Here is a 23,856-nt window from a genome sequence, read left to right as displayed (position 1 = left end):
AGAAACTGGGCCTCTTCTCCCTTGAGCAGAGGAGATTGAGAGGGGATATGATCAAAACATACAAGGTACTGAAGGGAATAGACTTAGTAAAGACAGGTTGTTCACCCTCTCCAACGTAGGGAGAATGAGAGGGCACTCTCTAAAATTGAAAGGGGATAGATTTCGTACAAATGTAAGGAAGTTCTTCTTCACCCAGAGAGTAGTAGAAAACTGGAATGCTCTTCCAGAGTCTGTCATAGGGGAATACACCCTCTAGGGATTCAAGACAAAGTTAGACAAGATCCTGCTGAACCGGAACGTACGCAAGTAGGGCTGGTCTCAGTTAGGGCGCTGGTCTTTAACCAGAGGGCCGCCGCGTGAGCAGACTGCTGGGCACGATGGATCACTGGTCTGACCCAGCAGCGGCAATTCTTATGTTCTTATGTTGATGTACTCGACACTGATGCAGATTACACATCTGTGCAGTCTCCTGTCATGCCCAAAGTTGTTGCTGATACAGAACCAATAAGTTAAGGGATCTCTTCTGTACAGACAAAAAAATCACAATGAATGCCCCAGTACTTAATAGCCAAGCACTGAACACACCAATTATGTGAAAAATATAAGACATCAAGGCTCAGGGAGCTTAGTACGCAACATATCAAAAATCAATCAATCAATGTCCTTCAGATATCAATTAGGAGCTGTTTGTGTGTGTGTGTATGTATGTAGTCATGTAAAAAAATTAGGACGACCCTTGAAATATTCAGTTCTTTCTAAGAAATGTTCGCATATCGATGTCAAATCTTTTTTTTTATTTATCTCTGGAAAAGAAAGTGATGCAATTGCAGGTAAACAACAAAAAATTTCCTTGATTTACTCATAAAATAAAAGATATCCACAAAAATGTGTATTCTATCTGAGGAATAAATTAGGACACCCCCACATATCCTCCCACTTAAAGTGGCTCAAATCACACACAGGTGTATCACATCAGATGCACATGATTAGAACATCGTTACTCAGTATTTTGAAGGAGGAATGCCCTACTTAAACCTCAGACATTTAGTTTGGTGTGCTCATGACTACTGCGATAGAGTGAACACCATGGTGAGATCAAAAGAGCTGTCTGAGGCATTAGGACATCCCTCTTACCTCTCTCTACATAAACTAGGGAAACTGTTTCACCTCTATTCAGTACTGGAAGCACTGACTTCAAGAAGAGCTAATGTCATCAAACTGCACAATAAGGACAAGGCTGGGCTCACCAATTTAATTTCCATGATATATATGCAAGGTTTAAACTATTGAGTGCAAAACACCACTAGAATAAAAGTTACCACCTGATTCCTTTCTTCAATCCAAGGTACTACTTTCCTGCTACACTGCTTATTTCCCCATGTCTGTGCAGTTCCTTTTCCTTATACAGTGATACCTTGGAATCCGAACACCCCAGTACTCGAACAACTTGGAATCCGAACAAAAAATTCAAGCAAATTTTGCCCCAGAATCCGAACTCTACTTTGGAATCCGAATACCCTGCCTGCTGTTCATGTGTGTTTGTGCCCTGGAATCCAAACGCTGCTTTGGAATCTGAACGCCCTGCACACTGTTCGTGTGTGTTTGTGCGTACGTTTCCCCAGCGCTCGGGATACACATACATCGATCAATTCATTGTCGGAAGCTGTAGTGAAAGCATCTCGTGTGATTTTCACCTTTGTGTAGTATAGTGAGGAAAATACTGTACTGTATTATTATCATTTGTAATATTTTACCTTAAAATCCAGTGTATTTACTGTTAAAATTTGAGTTTGTGGAACCCAGGAACAGATTAATCCAGTTTCTATTATTTTACATGGGAAACATTGTCTTGGAACTCAAACGATTTGGAACTCAAACGGGGTTCTGGAACTGATTAAGTTCGGATTTCAAGGTATCACTGTACTAGATGAATTCCATTTTCCTGTCTATGTTCGAGACTGTACATAAAAAAGTGTATCTTTCACAAGCTATGAAAGTGCTTATAGAATCAAATGCAGGCAAGTACAGTGGTACCTCGGTTTACGAGTGCACCGGTTTGCGAGTGTTTTGCAAGACGAGCAAAACATTTGCAAAATCGGTGCCTCGGAAACCGAGCATGGCTCGATTTACGAGCACTCCCCCCCCGCAATCCGGCACCCCCCTGCCTCGAACTGGCACCCCCCGCCACGATCCGACCCCCCCCCCGCCACGATTGGGCACCTCCCCCCGCCACAATCCGACCCCCCCGCCACGATTGGGCACCCCCCCGACACGATCCGACATCCCCCCCGACACAATTGGGCCCCCCCCCCCCCCGCCGCTTCTTACCCTCATCTGGGCACTCTAGAAGTTCAGAACGTGAACTCGCAGGCCTTGAGAATGCTCAGATGCTCAAGGCCCAGCAGACGAGTAGGCAGATCTTCAAGAGCCCAGATGAGGGTAAGAAGCGGCGGGGGGGGTGCCCAATTGTGTCGGGGGGGGGATGTCGGATCATGTCGGGGGAGTGCCCAATCGTGTCGGGGAGGGGGTCGGATCGTGGCGGGGGGTTGCCGTTTCGAGGCAGGAGGGGTGCCTGATCGCAGGGGGGGGCCTTCGAGGGGGTTCGAGGGGGGGGGGGGGAACGCATCAAAGCGAGTTTCATTATTTCCTATGGGGAAACTCACTTTGATAAACGAGCATTTTGGATTACGAGCATGCTCCTGGAATGGATTATGCTCGTAATCCAAGGTACCACTGTATATTTATTTTTTTTATCTTACTTAACACTTTCATTCATACACAAAAGCACAGCTGCAAATGCTGTACTCTAGAGAGCCATGTACCTTGTGGAAACATGTCCATTCCTGATAAGCCAGTTGACCAGTTCTTTTCCCACAATACAGTTAGGATGTGTCCGCAGCCAGTATCGATGATCCTGAAACTCCATGCCACTGTTATGGTGGCAGATCTTCTTCCAAAGTTCCTTTAGTTGGACAGAGTCCTAGATAGATGGAGGAAGAACACAAGCAAGAGTGCAAGGTTATTTCAGAACTTGGAAGCGGATGCTCATTTGTTATTATTAATACCTGTTAGTTAAGTGTAAATAAATCCCAGGATAACTAGAATGAATATGCATCAAAGTCCAGTTAATTTGCATATCACCTTGCAAACCAAAATGGTTTCTTCTGAATGAGCAGAACTATTTACCAATTGTTTAGTGCTCTAAGCAAGTGATTGTCTGTCTGGTTTTCAGGATTTCCACAATAAATATTCATAGATTTGTAAGCCTTATTATCTCAGTATATCCTTAATATTAAATTGGTCAAAAGATGCTCTACGACCAGCTTGAGAAACAGTGCTCTAACCATTAAGGCAGTGGTGGTTTGCAATCACTTGGGGTCTTCAGTGACCCCAAATATATTACAATGAATAAGCATGAGATTTTTGTTTACAATGGAGACAGTGTATGCAAATCTCTCTCATGTGTATATCATTGTGACTATCCTGAAAGTTAATCTATTTATTTATTCATTCATTTTTCTATACCGTTCTCCCAGGAGAGCTCAGAACGGTTTACATGAATTTATTCAGGTATTCAAGCATTTTAATTTATTTGGGAACTGCTTGGCAGACTACAAGATGAGGAATGTTGTACTACAGATTGGCCAAAGTGCCCATCCTGTCTGGAGAAAGACTCCAGACAGTAGTGAGAAATGAAGGTATGAATTGAGGGCCAGGTGGCAGCTTTACAGATTTCCTCAATGGTAGTAGATCTGAGGAAATTTGGCAGCTATATTTTACTGTATGTAAACTGCTGCAGTGAATGCTTTTCAGGCTTTTTTTCTCCACTTTAACTAGTGATTTGTATAACCATGAGTAAGCAGGCCCCCTGTGTGGCCTACTATATTATTTTGAGTGGCTGTGAGTTTCAGCTCCTCTTCAACTAAAATTCAACCAGTCTATGCCTCCCCCCCCTTAAGCCCCCCTCCCCTCTAACCTCTCTTCTCCATTCGAAACTTCTACTTAAATTGCTGTGCAGTCCATTCTTAACCTATACTTAAATTACTGTATAATCCTTGTATTTTAATCTTCTGTATAGTCTTTGTAATGTCCAAATGTATTTAAACTACTGTATAGTCTTTGTACTGTCCAAATGTACTCCACTGTGAATGTTTGCTTGTAGACTGTTCTGAGCTACTGGGAGGACGGGATAAAAATCTAAATAAATAAATTTTGGGGTTTTTGTGTGTGTGTGAAACTCTAAAGAGTGCCATTATTTACAATATGATATATTAAAAAAACCCTGAATTGAGTAAAATACTAGCTGTCTGTTTTTCACCAAATATGACGAGGGTGCCTGTGTCAAAGACTGTGAAATTAATGACTAATACTATGGGTGGAGGGAATAGAAACTAAGGAGTGAGATGCCAGGCCATGGGGTTGGTGAATAAAAATCTGAATATGGATGCAGCTAAGGCCAGAAAAACACACTACAGATTAATATTAAGGAAAAGCATAATAATATTCTTTTTATGTACTTCGCTATTAAGCCAGACCATAGAGGAAATCCATTTTGTTCTCTGTCTTTCTGTATCTTCTGCTTGGCTTTACTCCATTTAGTGTTCAGCTTATGTCCCTTCAGTGTCTTTCCCGCTTTGACCTTCATGGGCAAATTGATAACAGATGTGCTTAAGCCGGTTAGGAAGAACATATTAGACTCCATATTCCAAATAGATACAACATGTATTAAGTATGAATATAATATATTGGATGTGTGAATGGGGCCACGAATGAATGATTTATGATGGATGTATGAAAGATATGTGAAAGAATGGTTTGTACTTAATTTCCAATATTTTATATATTTTGAACCTGAAGAAACTCTAAGGAGAAATCCTTAGGCAAAATGTGGAAATGGTTAGGTTAAAGCCAGGAACACTGTTATCATGAAAATCCTCTAGAGGCCCACCAGCATGTCTGGGCCTTCTATGTGTGTGTTAGTGAAATTTGAAACTGCCAGTTTTTCAGAGTAGGGGGGAATATCCCTCCTCCTTTCTATGGTGCTGATAGAGACAAGAACTTATCAGCAGTTTTGGATTCAAAGTTTCTTTGGATATGTAATAATGCATATGGATATGTAATAATGTATATTCAGAAATGAATGTAAACAAAAATATGATTTCTGAAACTTTTATCTCATGTTAAAAGGAAGTTCTTTGCCCAAAGCTAAGGACAGCCTCTGTTAATGGATTGGTTGACAAGTAATGATGCCATGCAGGACAAAAGGTACATATTGGGGAGCAACGAATTATCGGGTTGAGATCTTTGTCAGAAAGGCCAGCGTTTGGCTTCTGTAAAGATCTCCCAGTGATGTAATAACCTTTTGAGAATTAATATGAATAATTAATAAAAAATATTATTTTGGAATCTTTTATGTCATGTGCCATTTTTCATATTCGTTTTACCCACATATGAGCAAACCTGGCTGCTCACAAACTATAGGTAGACACAATGAGAACTGAATAGTAAGAGAGAATTTAGACAAAGGCAGAAAATAAATTGAGAATGAAGACCAGGGAAGAACAGGAGGAAGGGAACGGAGAGAGAGAGATGCCAGAGCAAGGGAAGGGGAGGAGACAGATACCAGACCTGGGAGGAGGAAGGAGACATACCAGATCTGAGGGGAGGAAAGAAGGAGAAAGAGAGAGAGAAAGATGCAAAAATCTGCTAGGAGGAAGGGAGAGATGGAAAGGAAGAAGACAGATGCCACATGGGGGGAGCTGTGACCAACCCAGCACCAATGCTGGCTTACTCCCAAGAGAATGCAGCATCAGGAACTTATGGTCCCTTACCAAAAGAGCTGACCAGGTCAGGAGTTAGCTGGCTACTCCCCAGGCAATGAAGCTGAGCAAGTCAGGGACTGGCTACCTAGCCACACACAAAGGAGACCTCGGGAAAGGTTTATTTCTGAGCCAAGAAGGTTTACTGTTTTTAAAGAGAAGCCTGTTATTTTGAGACAGTTCCTTAAAAAGCAGTATGGAGGAAGCCAAGCTCCTCAGCTTAGAGAATCAGTTCCCCTCCTCCGCTCCAGGTGCAGCAGGCATGGCTATTCCAAACATAAAATACAGGGCTTGGAACAGCTAGAGGAGGATCCGGGGGAGGAGCGAGAGAAGCAGGTGAAACAGCCTCAGGAGCAGTGCTGGAAGCAGAAGGAGCTGGTAGAAAGGACCAAGGGAGCAAAGCAGTGTCTTGCTGAGCCATAGTTGGGCCAAGATGTGGACATGCTTGAGGGACTGGCTTCACCCCAAACCTCCAGGGAACCACCAGATTGGGAAGCCATGGATACCATCTGTGGGCCAGAGGAGGTCAGTTACCTTCCTGAAGTTATGGAGGTGAGTCCCTGAAAGTTTAAACCTCTGAACTGTTTGAATTGGGGTTTTTTTCTTCTTTGCCTGTTTTGTTTAAACTGGGGCTGGGAAGCAGAAGCTTCTATAGAAGAAGTAGGAAGTTGACTTTGGGGAGTTTTGTCTCTTTTCCCCTATCAGGGTTTTGGAGTTTTTTTCTTTTCCTACATTTCTTTTGGCTGTAAAGTTTTTTTTCCTACTGCTCAGTTTGGCAATAATGCAGCCAGGTGTGGACTATTGGGAATGTGTACTTGGAGAGAATGCTCAAGAACCCTAGAAGTCAGCCCAAGAGGACTGGAATTTATTTTGAGTTTTTAAAAAATATATAAATGCTAATGTGCGAACTTTTCTCATTTGTGCAAGCCAGACCACACTTACCATTCCAACCAGGAGGAAAAGGAACAACCATCCTTTCTTTGAAGTACTTACCAACATACAGCCATTACAGGACCTGATTAAACCTGCGAGACCACATGCAGCGCAAACATGTAGCTGCAAACAGCTACAACTCAGTAGTGCAGTTTATGGTGTATCTTCTTTCTGTTTGGCATTGCATGTCTCTCTGTAAAGTTTTCTTTTTTTGATTTTCATGAAAACTGGTGTTGATTGCCTTTGTGATTTACAATTGCCAGCCTGACTATTTTGCTTTAAGCCCAGTGAAAGGGCTAAATAAAGACTACTTTTTCTTTTCACTACTTGTTTTGTGTGGTGGTGATTTTGGGCTAATACAGCCAGCTCCTGGGCCAGTGTTTACTCCTAAGGGTTACCCTAGTTCCAGGGGAACATGCCAGGGATCCAAAGCTAGTTCCCACCAGCACCCTCTGCTGTCCTGACTATAGTCCTGGTGGGCGACACTTGGTATCAGGAGTGGGATCTGGTGCCACCTTTAGGAGAGCAGGAAAATTGCAAGTGGGGAAATTTTTATTTTTTTCTCTCTTTTTTCCTACCCTATTATAAGTTGTTGTATGGATATACTAAAGACTCTTGCAATTGGTTTTGTCTTATTCCTCTTGGCGGAAAGTGGAGCTGTGGACAACAGTATCAAAGTCATTCCGATTGAGGAGACCACAGAGAGCGTCATCTGGATAGCAGCGGAGGAAGCAGTCTGTCGAGCGGCTAGTGTAGAGCAGTACCTGAGCACGGAGCTTCCTGAGGACCCAGACGGCTATATGCAGAGGGCCATGCACCCCTAAGAGCACAACTGCTTGGACCCAACAGTGCTGTGGTAAACACGCCAGGCAAAGGGGCTGGTGAGGGTGGTGACAGACCAAGGGCTACTGTAAGGTACCACACTTGGGTCCTGTTGTCTTCTTGTTTTTCCCACAGGCCATTGCAATGGATCCTCAGATGCTAGCAGTATTGGCCGGTGAGCGGCAACAACAAAGCGAGTTCCTGTGCAAAGTTCTTGAGACCAGCCAGGAGCTGTGGCGAGCAGGCCAGGAGACCACGCAGAGACATCACGACGAACTTGTCATGGCGATGGGAGAGCAGACTAAAGTTATGTCCCAACTTTTGCAAGTGCCAACACAGAGGATTGTACCAGCGCCAACGCTAGGAGTAGTACCTACCCAACCTACGATAGGACAAAACTCTTTAAATGTACTGAATTTACATAAGCTCACTCCAGAAGGAGCTTGACTAAGATGGCGGTCTGAAGCTCTCGAGGAGACGCCGTCCTGTTGGACTTCAAACTTTTGCTACTTACCAATGGTAAAGAGGAAGTTGAAGCTCTGGGTGTTCCCTGATGAAATTCAACAAGTCTGGCCCGATGGACGTCTTCGTCGAGCGCAGCTTGCGGACATCACAACCGGGAACTTCCTCAGCTGGAGAACAAGCGCAGGCTAAAGCACAAGAGTTCTCCTTTGAGGGTGCTACTTTGTTCCCGGATGAGCGTACGCCGTCGACCAGCCCCGATGCAGCAGAAAAGCCGTTGGCTCTGGACGTCTTCCTGCCGGTTGTGGAGAGTAGGGGTTCCGGCTCTGGTCTGAGGCAGGAAGAGCTGCAGGAGATATCTACACAGCGATCGACGGGGGGGAGCTCGGCCAACCCATGAGATTTCCGCGGTGGCTGCTGTGGGCACAGGTACCTTGTTGGTAACAGGGGCTTCTGGAGCAGAGCTGTTTCCCCTGCAAAGACCTGAGGTAATCAGTTTAAAATCCATCTGGAATGCCATTGCTAATTTGAATGCTTCTCTGGGGAACCAAATACAGCAACTTTCTACTAATTGTACTAAGGTACTTTCAGAAAATCTGGAACTCAAAAATAAAGTAATAACTTTGGAAAATAAATCTGAAGATTTGGAAATTCGGATGAAAACTTTGGAAGTGCAAGCTTTAACTTGGGTTAAAGACAGTGTGAACTTACATTTCAAACAATAAATACTGGAAAATTCCATTAGGGAGATGTAACTTGCAGGTTATTAATTTTCCCAAAGTTTTTTCAATAACTGCTTCAGTTATGTTTAAAAGATATATGACAGATTCTGAAGGTGCCGGAAACTTCTTACCCACCTCTTTTGAAGACATATTACCTGCCAAAAAAAAATTAAGTCTCAAAATCCAAACCAGCAGAATTTGTCTGCTGATAGTTTGAATTTAACTAATTTCCTTGAGAAGTCAGAGACTGAGGTTCAGGTTGCCGCTACTTTGATGGAACAATTTGCTATTGATTCTGATAGAGAATGGATGTTGAAATTGTTTTTTAAACAAAGATGTTCCATTTCTGACTAATACTATCAGAATGTTTCATGATGTATCTCGCTCTATCCAGAAAAGAAGAAAACAGTTTATTATTTTGAGACCATAGGTTACTCATTTAGGGGCTACTTTTGTTCTTCGTTTCCCCTGTAAATGTGTAATGCTTTATAAAGAGGACAGATATGTCTTCTATGATCCACAGCAGCTATCTAAATTTATTTCCAATAAGAATAATTCTTGAGAAATTATGGGTATGACTGGTTCTTATTTAGCTCAGAAAGAATAGTTCAAGAGCAATTAGACTGCTTCTTTATTTTCCGTCTATTTTATTTGCTTATTTGTTAAAAATTTCAGCTTATAATCAGCTCCTCCTCTAGTTAATGGAGGACTAACTATACTATGTAATAATTTTTTCTCAAAATTCTCAAATGTTAATCCTATGTTTGTTGTGTTTACATTGTATTTTTTCTTTGATTTGGAATTTGAAAATTGTCAAATATTAAAATCAATAAAATATATAATTATAAAAAAAGATCACTCCAGAAGACTCCCCAGATGACTTTTTAAATTCCTTTGGCCGCATGAACAGTGGGCTGTCCGGCTACTGCCTTGTCTCGCAGGTAAGACCCTAGCAGCCTTCCAGACACTTGCACCTGAGCAGGCCAATAACTATCTAGCCATTAAGGCGCATTTGTTAGATTTCCTAGATTACATGAAAGAACATTATAGGCAAACCTTCAGATCTATCCAGATGAGGGAGAAAGAACGAACTAGAGCGCTGCTGCAAAGCATAACCAAGTTGGCAGAGCGTTGGCTACAACCTTTTTTAGGGGATCCTAGAGCTGTGTTTACCGAGGTAGTGCGGGAGCAATTTTTAGAAGCTATGTCCCAGAATCTACAAGGTTGGTTGCGTAGGCAGGGTTGTCAAGATCTTACCCAAGCCCTATCCATGTCTGAAGCCTTCTTAGATGCCCAGTTAGCCAGTGAGGCATGAAAGTCCCTAGGCAGGTCCCAGACCCTAGGGCCCAGCTACTATTGTAGAAAGACTAGGAGACGTGGACTACCGGGTGAAAGACAATAAAAATAAAGTCCAGACCTACCACATTAACTTGTTAAAACCTTGGAAGGATCGCGAGGCATTGGCCTTGGTGGCGAACCAGTGGCAGGAGGATGACTTAGGACCACAGGTATCTGATTTTGGGAATCAAGAAAGGGTGAATATAGGGAAGGCCCTAACCATAGAACAAGCAAGGCAGGTTCAAGAAGTGGTCCAACAGTTTAAGGATGTCTTTTCGGTACTACCAGGGAAGTAGTCACCCACGACATTGTAACTACCCCAGGGGAGGTGGTGAGGGTACAGGGGTTAGTGCAAGAAATGCTATCCCTAGGGGTGATAGAGACTTCCCAAAGCCTCTGGAGCAGCCCCATTGTGATTGTACCAAAGGCCGATGGAACCCCATGGTTTTGTATAGACTTCCGGCAACTTAATGAAATATCTCAATTTGATGCCTTTCCTATGCCCCGAGTAGATGAGTTACTGGATCGCCTAGGTCAGGCCCAATTTCTCACAACCTTAGATCTGACAGGACTATTGGCAGATACCCCTCACTAATGATGCCCAACCAAAGACAGCATTCAGTACTCCCCAGGGTTTTTTCCAATTCAGGTGGATGCCTTTTGGACTACATGGAGCAGCTGCAAATTGTCAAAGTTTAGTCCAAGAGGTATTCCGGGATCACCACAGGTATACTGCCACATACATCGATGATATATCCTCTTGGGAGGAACATCTGAATCATTTGAGGGCAGTACTGCTGTCCTTAAGGAAGGCGAGGCAAACCGTGAATCCCAAAAAGTGCTTCATTGGGCAGCAGGAAGTAAGACATCTGGGGAACATTGTGGGGAGGGGTCAGGTCAAGCCTACAGTGGACAAAATACTATCCCTGTCCCCAAACCAAAAAACAGATGAGGGATTTTTTGGGGTTGATAGGCTACTACTGGAGGTTCATTCCCTACTTCTCCTCCAAGGCGGTCCCACTGACAGAGATGCTAAGGAAAACCCACCCAGATATCCTGCAATGGGAAGTGACTAGTACTCAGGCCTTTGAGACTCTGAAGGAGGGTTTATGCAAGCAGACAGTTTTGAAAACATAGACTTTACACGGCCATTGGTCCTGAGCCAGGAGAGTCAGGTGTGGAACATCCAATATTATATCTAACCCGGAAGTTGCACCCCAATGAAAGGAACTATGCCACTGTAGAACAAGAGTGTTTGGCTGTCAAATGGGCTATGCAGATGTTAGAACACTACATACAGGAAAGGGAATTCACGTTGGTCACTGACCATGCGGCCCTAAAGTGGTTAAACACTATGCGTAACAATAACGCCAAATTGACCAGGTGCCCTACAGGCATTCAGATTTAAAGTAGTTCATCATCCATGGAAATTAAATACTAATGTGGACATAATATCCCAGATCCTTGAGAATACAGAGGGATACCTAGTCTCACAGAGTAGCCAGCTCTTAAGTGGGGGGAATTGTGACCAACCCAGCACTAAAGTTTCTTATCACCATGTCCCATGCCTCCTACCCATATGCAAAATGTAAATTGGTGGGCTTCCCAAAGCCCTGCCAGCTGAAGATCTGTTCCTCTAGGAAGGCAAGGGGGATTTGGTCATAGATGTTTGGAGGTTGCATAGAAGAAAAACTGTACACTGGTATGATCATCTTTGTTGTTTGTTTTGAATTTTAAAATAAAAGAAATTAAATAAAGAAATAAGAAAATGATTAAATGGGGGTGAGGCAAGGAGCAGGGCATGGTGGGAAAGGGGCGGGTGGGACAGGGGGCCCAGTAGACTTGTGTGCCTAGGGGCCCTTGATAAATTAATCCTGCCCTGGGTCAATGTAATAGGCCAAAGCTCGAAGCAGGAAAAAACCCTGGCACAAGTGACTGATTGAGATGAAATTCTGTGACAACTTTTCGGAAGAAACTTTGAATGTATTGTTTTAATAATTAAGATAAGAAGAGGAGAAAATGATTGTTTAATGTAATAATTGCATAGTTAATACTGTGTTTTTGTGCAGTTCTGATTTATCATTTGTATTGCACTGATAAAGTTTAAAAATCAATAAAGATTTACAAAAAAAACAACAACTTTGAATGTGTACGCAGAACCACCTTGTCATGATGAAAAACTGTGAAGGGTGGATCTGCTTCTAATGCTTGTAACTCACTGACCCTCCTGGCAGAGGTGAGAGCAATAAGGAAGACCACTTTCCAGATGAGAAACTGAAGATGAGCTGTAGCCATTGGTTCAAATGGTGGCTTCATCAAGCTGGAAAGTACCACATTAAGATTCCAGATGACAGGTGGAGGCTTGAGAGGGGTTTCACACTGAAAAGACCTTTCATGAATCTGGAGACTAAATGATGAGAAGAGGTTTACCCTCGACTAGCGTGTGAAAAGCTGTAATAGCGCTGAGATGGACTCTGACAGATGTAGATTTGAGGCCAGAATCAGACAGATGAAGCAGATAATCCAACACCAAATTCCCTGATAATGAAGTTGGATCATGGTGATAAAGAAGACACCAGAAAGAGAACCTAGTCCACTTCTATCGATAACTTTGCTGAGTGGCTGGTTTTCTGGATGCATCAAGAATTTGACGAACAGGCTGAGAAAGGTGTAAGTGAGATGGATTCAGCCCGAGAGAAACCAAGCTATCAGGTGTAGTGATTGCAGGTTGGGATGTAGAAGTGATTCCTGATTCTAAGTGAGCAGAGTAGGAAATACTGGAATAGGTATGGGCTCCCTGGATCTGAGTTGGAGTAGAAGGGAGAATCAATGTTGCCTGGGCCACCGTGGAGCAATGAGAATCATGGTAGCTGCTTCTCTCTTGAGCTTGAACAGAGTTCTCAACATGAGAGGGATTGGAGGGAATGCATATAGAAACAAGCCCGTCCAGTCCAGGAGAAAGGAATCTGCTTCCAGAGAGGAGAGTAAAATCTGGAGCAAAACTGGAGCAACTAGAGGTTGTGGAGAGCCGCAAACAAGTCTACGTGAGAAGTGACCCATTGAGCAAAGATGGACTGGAGAGTTGCAGAGTTGAGAGTCCATTCATGAGGCTAAAGAATTCTGCTGTCTGCTAGGGAATTCTTCTCCTCTTGAATATAGACAGTCTTCAAGAACAGATTGCGAGGTGTCGACCAAGTCCAGATTGTCTGGGCCTCCTGACATAACAGGAGAGAGCCTGTGCCTCCTTGCTTGTTTATGTAGTACACTGCTACTTAATTGTCTGTGCAAAGGAGGAGGATTTGAGGTCAGAGTAGACGAAAAGCCTTGAGGGCATAAAACATCGCTCTGAGTTCCAGGAAATTGATGTGAAATTTCAGCTCTCTGGCGGTTCAAAGACACTGAGTCTGAAGATTGTCCATATGAGCTCCCCAGGCATAAGGGGATGCATCCATCGTGATGACCTGGTGATGAGGGGCAAGTGAAAAAAGGAGACCTCTGGATAAATTGAAAGAGGTAATCCACCATTGAAGCGACTGCAGAAGAGATGATGTCGCAGATATATGTTGTGAGAGACGATCGGTCACTTGAGACCACTGAGAGGCAAGGGTCCATTGAGGAGTGTGAAGATGTAGTCTTGCCAGTGGTATTACATGGACAGTGGAAGCCATGTAGCCTAGAAGAACCACCACATGACTGGCAGAAATGGTTTGAAGAGGAAGTAGTTGCTGACCCAGACGTATTGCTTGAAGACAATCTGGAGGGAGAAATGCTCTCTTGAGAGTGGTTGTCCCAATGAACTGCAGACGTTGAGTCAGAATGAGATGTGATTCGGGAAAGTTGACCTTGAATCCTAGTGATTGAAGAAAAGAAATGGTCTGAGATGTTGCTTGGACCACTTCTTGAGATGAAACAGCCTTGATCAACCAGTCGTCCAGGTAAGGAAAGACTGGAAGGCCATGTGATTGGAAAGATGCGGCCACTATGATCAGGCACTTCATAAAGACTCTGGGAGAAGGTACCAGGCCGAAAGGAAGTACCTTGTACTGGTAATGACATCGATTGAGTTGGAAACGAAGGTACTTTCTGGAAGCCAGATGGATTGGGATATGCTTGTAGGCTTCCTTGAGATCCAGATAGCAGAGCCAGTCGTTCCGACTAAGGAAAGGATAAAGCAGGACGAGGGAGCGCATCCTGAATTTCTACTTGTCCAGGATGGATCTCAGTCCTCCGATCTTTTTGGTACCAAGAAGTAACGGGAATGGAATACCTGACCCTGCTAATCGAGGGGAACTTCCTCGATGGCATTCAGCAGGAGAATGGATTTAACCTCTTGAAGAAGAAGGGAGGAATGTGCAGGGTCCAAAACAGACTCTCTTGGAAGATGGTCTGAAGGCAGGGTATGAAAATTGAGTGTGTAACCCTGCCGTATGATGGTGAGAACCCAGAGAGCTAAAGTGATGAGCTGCCAGCGATCAATGAAGAACTGAAGACAGCTTCCGATGGGTGAGACATAGACTGGACAATGGAGACGTTGGCTATGCTCTGAAGAAACACGTCAAAAAGGCTGTGTTGGTTTTTGCAGAGCAGCCTACTGCTTTTGATGTTGCTGATGTGGTTTTTGTTGTGGCCTTTGTCGCCTGGATTAAGACTGGAACTGAGTCAAAGATTTTGCAGAAAATCTTCATTAATAAGAAGATTGTGGTGTGAAGGAACAAGAAGGTGGAGGCTTCGTTTTGGGCTTGACCAGTGTCCCACCTGGTCTCGTGGGCAGACAACTTCTGAGTACCCGTGTCTATGGAAGTGCCAAGAGTTCATCCCCCAAACAAGGTGCATTTGCTAGCCTGTCCTGGTGGTTAATGTCGAGCTGAGAACCAGCCAGCAAAGGAAGATCTTGCTTCAGAAACTTGCTGCACTTTTTTGAGGGAGTTAACAGGCAGATAGACAAAGTGGACCAGGTTGACATTGTATATCTGGATTTTCAGAAGGCGTTTGACAAGGTCCCGCATGAACGACTAATTCAAAAAATTGCAAGCCATGGGACTGAGAGTGAAATACACACGTGGATCAAAAACTGGTTGACAGATAGAAAGCAAAGAGTGAGGGTAAATGGACAATACTCGGACTGGAAAAGCATCACAAGTGGAGTGCCGCAGGGTTCAGTGCTTGGGCTTGTGCTCTTCAACATATTTATAAATGACCTGGAAATTGGAACAACGAGCGAGGTGATTAAATTTGCAGATGATACGAAGTTATTCAGAGTAGTAAAGACGCAGGAGGACTGCGAAGACCTGCAACAGGACATAATCAGGCTAGAGGAATGGGCATTGACATGGCAGATGAGGTTCAACGTGGATAAGTGTAAAGTGATGCACGTCGGTAACTAAAATCTCATGCATGAATTCAGGATGTCCGGGGCGGTACATGGAGAGACATGGGCTGAGATATGGCAAATGAAGTTTAACGTGGACAAGTGTAAGGTGATGCATGTTGGTAACAAAAATCTTGTATACGAATACAGGATGTCTGGTGCAGTACTCGGAGAGACAACCCAGGAAAGAGACTTGGGAGTACTGATCGACAAGTCGATGAAGCCATCCGCGCAATGTGCGGCAGCGGTGAAAAGGGCAAACAGAATGCTTGGAATGATTAAGAAGAGGATCACGAACAGATCGGAGAAGGTTATCATGCTGCTGTACCGGGCCCCTACCTGGAATACTGCGTCCAGCACTGATCACCGTACTTGAAGAAAGACACAGTACTACTCGAAAGGGTCCAGAGAAGAGCGACTAAAATGGTTAAGGGGCTGGAGGAGTTGTCGTACAGTGAGAGATTAGAGAAACTGGGCATCTTCTCCCTTGAAAAGAGGAGACTGAGAGGGGACATGATCGAAACCTTCAAGATAATGAAGGGAATAGGCTTAGTAATAATAATAACTTTATTCTTGTATACCGCCATACCCAGGGAGTTCTAGGCGGTTCACATCAATTAAACAAAGATCAGAGATTACAAGCGGAATCACATCAATTTATCAAAGTTACAGGCAACGATGTGGTTGTGGTTAAAAGGATAGGGAGAAGTAAGGGGAAGGGGGAGGGGGAAGAAACAGTGTGAGGGGGTAGTTGGTTTCAGTTCATTGAGGTAGGGGGGTATTAAGGGTCCTGTTCGTGGAATAGGTGAGTTTTGAGTAATTTTCTGAAGTCGAGGTAGGTGGGGGCTTCGAGCACAATTTGGACTAGCCATGGGTTCAGCTTAGCCGCCTGGAAGGCGAAGGTTTTGTCAAGGAATCTTTTGAGATGACATAGTTTTAGGGAGGGGAAGGTGAACAGATGAATTCTGAATGAAGTGGGGATTGATGTAGTTTGGCGATAGACCAAATACTGTTTTGTAACAGAAGCAGGCGAACTTGAATAAAACTCTGGATTTGAATGGCAGCCAATGAAGTTTATGGTAGTAAGGAGTGATGTGTTCCCATTTGTTCAGGCCGAATATGAGGCGGACGGCGGTGTTCTGGATCATTTTTAGTCTCCTGATGGTTTTCTTCGTAGAGCTCAAGTAAATGATGTTGCAGTAATTCAGTATGCTGAGAATGGAGGATTGTACTAATAGGTGGAATGAGGTGTCGTCAAAGTATTTTTTTATGGTGCGGAGTTTCCAGATTACCGAGATGCTTTTTCTGACAGTAAGATCTGTGTGTTTCTCTAGGGATAGATGTTTGTCTAACGTGACTCCCAGTATTCTTAAGGTTTGTTCGAGGGGAAAAACCGTTCCTTTCACTTGAATTGTGGTGTCTTTGATTTTGTCTTTGGGGGTGGCTAGGAAGAATTTTGTTTTGTCAGGGTTTAATTTTAGTCTGTAGGATAACATCCAGAGTTCTATCTGATTGAGTATACTTGTGAGAGAGGAGAGCAACTTTGGTGTGAAGCTGGTTAGCGGGATAACTATTGTAATATCATCTGCATAGATGTAGAATTTGAGCTTGAGGCTTTGCAGGTTTCCCAGGGAGACGAGATAGACATTAAACAGGGTGGGGGACAGGGAGGAGCCCTGCGGAACACCACAGGAGTTATCCCAGCTACATGAGAAAGAGTCGTTCTTGAGTACCCTTTAGGATTTATTTCGTAGGAACCGGTGGAACCAGTTGAGGACCTGGCTGGAGATGCCGATGTATGCCAGGCATTCTAGAAGAATGGTGTGGTCGACCAGGTCGAATGCACTGCTCAGGTCGAGTTGCAAGATCAAGGCACTGGAGCCCTGGCTAAAGAGTGTGTGCAGATGGTCGAGAAGAGAGGCTATAATGGTTTCGGTGCTGTGGTCTGAGCGAAAGCCTGATTGATTGTCATTTAAGATATTGAATTTTTCTAGATATGTGGTAAGTTCGGCATTTACCACTCCTTCTGCTATTTTGGTGAATAGTGGGATGCTTGCGATCGGTCTGTAGTTAGACGGGGCGTTGGGTGGTTCTTTCGCATTTTTTATGATTGGGGTTATCATGATATGGCCCTGCTCTGGTGGAAAGTTTCCTGTGGATAGTAGGAAGTTAACCCATGTTAACATATTGGCTTTGAAGTGTATCAGGGCAGTTTTCATAACGTTTGGGGGGCAGGTGTCCAGTCTGCAGAAGGAGTTAGTATATTTGTTGTAGTATTTGCTGAAGGTTTGCCAGTCGATAGTTGTGAATTGGTTCCAGCTTAGGTCTGTTCTGGACCCTGGGTCTGGTTTCGATATGTCGGTGTGTGGGAGAATAGGCAAGTATTCGTGGGGATTGGCCGGGGCAGGTAACAATGGTCTTAGATTTTGAATCTTGGAGTTGAAGAAATCTGCTAGGGTGTTAGCGGTTAACGTGGATTCTTCATGATTATTAGTGAGTGTCTCGAGGTTGTAGAGGACGTTAACCAGTTTACAGAGGTTACTACTGTTAATTTTGACATTTCCAATTTTGTGGGCATAGAAATTTTTTCGTTTTTCCTTGGTGAGGTTTTTGTAATTTTTTAGTTTAAGTCTCCAGGCAATTCTGTGTTCCTGGGTTCCAGATTTAATCCATAATCTTTCAGATTTTCTAAGGTTCCTCTTTACCAGAAGCAGCTCTGAGTCGAACCATCCCTCCAGGTTTGTGGTTCTGAATCTACGGGTTTCTATGGGGGCAATTTCATTTAAAATGTTTGTGCTGTCTTTGATCCAGGAGATCATAAGTTGTTCAGTTTCTTCGTTTGTTTTGTGGTTATTTCATAGTGGGACCAGAATTCTGCCGGGTTTATCTTACCTCTGGTAGTGTGAGTTTTGGTGTTTCTTGTTTTCCTGTTTTTTGAGGTTATTTGTTGACAGCCAATAGAGAAGTTACAAAGTCTGTGATCAGAACATAAGGAGTCTGTCCAGATGTCTTGTTTCCAATAGAATTTGGGGTTGGTTTGTTCTTTGGAGGAGAATGTTACCAAGTCTAACTGATGACCTCTTTGGTGGGTTTTGATTGAAGGGAGTTTGAAGTAGCCTAGTTGGGAGATAAGTGACCAAAAATCAGATATTTCTGGTTGGTCTGTTTGCTCAAGGTGGATGTTGATATCCCCGCAGAGTAGGTTGTATGGACTTGCTAAAGAGTTAGTAAGAATTCCGCAAAGTCCTCTTTGGCTAGGATCCATTTTTTTGGTGGGATATAGAATAGTGTAATTGTTAGGGAGGAGGCGAGGGATTTTGAAGTTAGTGAGATGGCTAGTATTTCTGAGTTGGGAGAAGATTTGGTGTTAAGTACGGCGCAATTTAGCTGGTCTCTAAAGATTATTGCTAGTCCTCCTCCCCTTCCCCAGATTCTGGCTAGGGAGAGAATCTTAAAGCCTGGGGGCAGACAGTCTTTGATGATATTGCCTTTGTCTGATGACAACCAGGTTTCTGTGAGTAGGACAAAGTCGGGGTTAGTTTCGTTCAGCCAGTCTTTGATCAGAATGGATTTATTCCTCATTGATCTAATGTTTAGGTTGAAACCTAGAAGGTTCTGGTGGTTAGTGTGGTCAGTTGGAGTGTAATGGGAGTAGGCTAGTTTTTTTAGATATCTTGGTTTTTTCCAGCGAGGCTTGGTAGATCTGTGGGTGGGAGGAGGGATCGGGGGTGGACTTGTATTTGGGTGGTCATATGGAGTATGGGGTGTGCACGTAGGTAATTTGGATTTTGCCGAGCGGAATAAGGAGTAGTGGACAAAGACAGTAGTAGATAAAGACAGGTTGTTCACCCTCTCCAAGGTAGGGAGAACAAGAGGGCACTCTTTAAAGTTAAAAGGGGATAGATTCCATACAAACGTAAGGAAGTTCTTTTTCACCCAGTGGTGGAAAACTGGAACGCTCTTCCGGAGGCTATCATAGGGGAAAACACCATCCAGGGATTCAAGACAAAGTTAGACAAGTTCCTGTGGGACTAGAACATACGCAGGTAGGGCTGGTCTCAGTTAGGACGCTGGTCTTTGACCTGGGGGCCACTGCGGTAACGGACTGCTGGGCACGATGGACCACAGGTCTGACCCAGCAGTGGCAGTTCTTATATTCTTATGAGACACTCTAAGCCAGGCAATGCGCCACATAGCAACTGACATTGCTGCCACATGAGAGGTCAATTGAAGGGTGGCATATGCTTATCTGACCACGTTCTTGCAGAGTTGAAGCAAGTCTGATATGAAATGTTGGAAAGCCAGGAGCTTACATTCCAGAAGATATTGTTGGAACGTGGTCAGTTGTTTCACCAAATGCTTCAGGTAGAAGGAAAAATGGAAAGTGTAAATACCAGACCAGTTGGTCAACATAGCATTCTGATATAGACGGTTGCCAAATTGATCCAGAGCCTTGCCCTCTCTGCCAGGAGGTACAAAGGCATAGACACTGGCTCCGGAGAAGAGATTCATGAGGGAGCTGTGGTTTATCGAACCTGAAAAGGGGACCACCCTGTATAGTAAGTCCAAATTGTGAGGAGCCACGGTACTGTAAGTGGAGTTTCAAAGTATGAGGAACTCCTTGGGTGGCTGATCATAAGGTAAGGCGTCTAAAAATTGTTTGGATGTTTTAGAATCTGCCTCTAAAGGAATGGAGAAAGCCCCAGACATCTCCTGGCCTGAGAAGAAAAGCAAGTAGAATTACCCCCTCAGGAATCCTCAGCGTTGGAGAGCAGAGGTTCCTGTTCAGAAATCCCCTAGAGATTCAAATCTCTAGCAATGTGGGGCGGTGTCAAACAGATGGTACCGAAGGCTCCAAATGCTTTGATTTGCAGAGAGCCTTGCTAGGTGGCACCAATATGGCCTCTGGTGATAGCTGTGGAGAAAAGGATTGGCATCAGGAGGCCAACGATGTTGGTTCCCGTACCAGGATCGATGCCACTACTGGAGACTCCTGGGTAGGTACAATCGGAGTCGATGGCTCAGACTGAACTGGCACCGAGAATCGATGTCGACATGGGAGATGGCATAAGCAGCTGAAATTCCTCCTGTAAGTCCTCTTGCAGCAATTTTGTTATTCGCTGCATTAGAGAAAAGCACTGGTACCATTGGCCTTTAAGCTGGTACCTTTGGCGTCGCTCTATGCTCCAGAGATGAGAATGCTGGTATCGAGGCACTCATCGATAATGAAGCAGAGCTATAGTTGGGGTTGCTAGAGGCTACTATGACCGGAAGCCCAGAGGGAGTAGGGAAAAGCTTGGCAGCCGGCTTACCCACTGTGAGGTGCAACACCACAGACAGCATGGGGAGATCGACTCTCAGCATTGATGTGGTCAGTGCGGGCTTGATTAGTACGGCCGTTGTCGGTCATAGTAGCAGTGAGTCAAGTCCTTCCAACCTCTAGCAGCCCCAACTATAGCTCTGCTTCAGTATCGATGAGTGCCTCGATACCGGCATTCTCATCTCCGGAGCGTAGAGCAGCGCCAAAGGTACCGGCTTAAAGTCCAACGGTATCAGTGCTTTTCTCTAATGCAGCGAATAACAGAATTGCTGCAAGAGGAATTATGGGAGGAATTTTGGCTGCTTATGCCAACTCCCACATCAACATCGACTCTCTTGGTGCCAGGTCAGTCTGAGCCATCGACTCCAATTGTACCTACCCAGGAGTCTCCAGTAGCGGCATCGATCCTGGTATGGGAATCGACATCGTCGACTTCCCAACGCCGATCCTCTTCTCCACCTAGAAAACCACAACGTACTCTACCCAACACAATCAGGCTTCAGAACCAACCACAGCACTGAGACCCTACTAGGCTCACTCATGGACACCAGATACTGGACTCAAAAGGAATCAATGTTAAGGTACTATCATGGTTTAAAGGATTCCTACAATCCAGAACATACAGAGTTAAAACAAACAAAGAAAAATCCGAGCCATGGTCTAACCCCTGTAGAGTACCAAAAGGATCACCTCTTTCTCCTACACTCTTCAACCTACACATTGCCTCCCTCGGCTCCTACCTAGACAAACAGCTATGCAGATGACATCATCATTCTCTTTCCTTTCGATCAACCAGCACCATCCATGGCAGACACAATACACAGAACACTTGAAACAAACTAAACCTAAACTAAACCTAATTCACCACAAACTAAAACTAAATCCTGACAAAACAAACTTCATCCTACTTGAAAATAACAAAACCCAACCGTAACAAACCTTGTCATAAACTCTACAACATACCACATCCAACCCACTTTAAAACTCCTGGGAGTGCTAATAGACAGAGGCTATACAACGCAGCCACAAATCAACAAAACAATAAAAAAAATCATTCGTAGTCATGAGAAGCCTGGGAAGTCAGAAAATTATTCGACAGAAAACAATTCCAACTCTTGGTACAATCCCTAATCCTAGGTCTAAGAGACTACTGCAACATACCACATCTCCTCTGCAGAGCAACCATGATAAAATAACTACAAACAATACAAAACACAGCCCAAAGACTGGTCTACTCACTGAAGAAATTTGACCACATCACAGAGACATACCACGACTCACTTTGGCTCCCAATACACTTCAAATTTTACTGCCTACAGTGTTCTCCCCAGGGCCTTTCAGCCGGGCGCTTCGCCCAGCTAATTTAGATGAGCGCCCGGCTGTAATCTCGAATCCAATCCTGCTGCTGCTGCCGCCTTTCTGCTCAACATTTTTTTTAAAAAACCCTTCTCACCGGCTTGGAGATTTACCGGGCTGACTCGGCACAGCCTGAATCGCAGGAGCCTGACTTTTTTTTTTTTTTTTTAGTTTTTAACGCCAGCAAGCGACTTGAACCCATGCTCCGGGGCTCTAACATGTGCATGCTGCTTCTCTCCGAAACCGGAAGTCACGTCTTGAGGGAGGAAGAGAAGGGAAGTCGGCATGCACACGCCCCGGAGCATGGATTCGCTATAGGAGACAGGTCAGCTTACAACTTGCTCTTGCTTGCTTCGGGCTTTCTTCTCTGCCGGATCCTTCCTACTTTCTGTTTCCGAAAGTAGGCAGGACCCGACAATGAGGAAGGCCCGAAGCAAGCAAGAGCAGCGAGTTGTAAGCTTCCTTCCGTTGCTGACTTATGGAAGATAGGTCAGCGATGGAAGGAAGCTTACAACTTGCCTTAGTCCAGCCCTGCACAACATGCGGCCCAAAACGGATCTCACTGCCGATATGGCTCTCACTCCGCTCTCCTTTGAAGATCAGCTCAGGAGGCAAGATTTAGCCCGAGATCAGACGAATATTAAAGGGCATTTGAAGGCATCTGAGCAGATTGAGGAGAACATGTCCTGTTTTTCCATGCCTAAAAATACCACCTTGTCTAATGTAATCTCTGATCAGATCCTTAAGAGTGATGCAACTATGTATGCTGGACAGTCTCCTCCAGTAAACAGAGCTTTAAATCCTGCAATCATACAGAACCAAATGGTCAAAGGGCTCCGAAGTATAGTATTGCCAAGGGATCTGTCTCACAAGTTTCTGACGCTGGCAGATGTAAGCACAGCACAAGAAATAGAGACTTGTGGCATTCTGTGTAGAAAGCTGATGCATAATGAATTTACTATTACCCATGTAATAGTGCTAAAGCAGTCTGCTGGACCAGATTACAGTAACAGTGATATGGAGAATGTGGAAGAATTATTCAGTGTTCAAGATCAACATGATCTCCTCACAGAAGAAAGATGGAGAGAAAGAGAGAGGCCTAGACCAAAGGGGAAAGACAGGAGGCAGATACTGGAGAGGGGGGAGAGAAGGGAAGGAGATAGAGATGTCAGACCATGGGGTGGAGTGGGAAGGAAGGAAGGAAGGAGAGGAGAAGCGAGAGATGCCAGAGCATAGGGGTGGAGACAAAAAATGGAGAAGGGTTGAAGCTGAAATAAATCATGTACAAAGGAGAGAAAGGGCACAGGATATAGAGTTTATTGAAGGGACATAGAAAGACGGAAGATACCATATGGAACAGAGAGAGGGAAGACACTGTATGGAAAAGGCAGAAAGGGTGGACAGTGGATGCAAGGGGCAGAGATAGGGTGGACAGTAGATGGAAGGGGTAGAGAGAGGGTAGAGGCTGGGTGGAAGGGTCAAAGAGAGAGGACAGATGTTGCATGGAAGGGAGCGAGGACAAATGCTGAATAGAAAGAAGAGAGTGAAGAGAAGATGACTAAAGCAGAAACAACAAAAGGTAGAAAAAAAATATTTTTGTTGCTTTACATAGAATCAAGTAGTATTGTAACTGTATTGATTAAAATTTATCAATAGGAAATGGAAATAAGGCAATTTTGGGAGGGAATAAACCCCTTTCCTCAGATCAGGACAGGA

General features: G+C 44.2%; 1 protein-coding gene across 8 annotated transcripts in view; it reads right to left on the bottom strand.

Moving 5' to 3' along the window:
* The window catches only part of PIKFYVE (phosphoinositide kinase, FYVE-type zinc finger containing), a 936,520-nt gene that overhangs the window by 672,145 nt on the left and 240,519 nt on the right, over positions 1–23,856 (bottom strand). For all 8 annotated transcript variants that reach the window (XM_033947121.1, XM_033947126.1, XM_033947127.1 and 5 more), the window contains exon 9: positions 2,823–2,980. In XM_033947121.1, coding sequence (XP_033803012.1) covers positions 2,823–2,980 — 158 coding nt within the window. The remainder of the gene's footprint in view (positions 1–2,822; positions 2,981–23,856) is intronic.

The sequence above is a fragment of the Geotrypetes seraphini genome, chromosome 5 (assembly GCF_902459505.1).
Source record: "Geotrypetes seraphini chromosome 5, aGeoSer1.1, whole genome shotgun sequence".
Lineage (NCBI taxonomy): Eukaryota > Metazoa > Chordata > Amphibia > Gymnophiona > Dermophiidae > Geotrypetes > Geotrypetes seraphini.
Note: the sequence above shows the minus strand (reverse complement) of the source record. Positions and strands in the feature narration are given on the sequence as shown.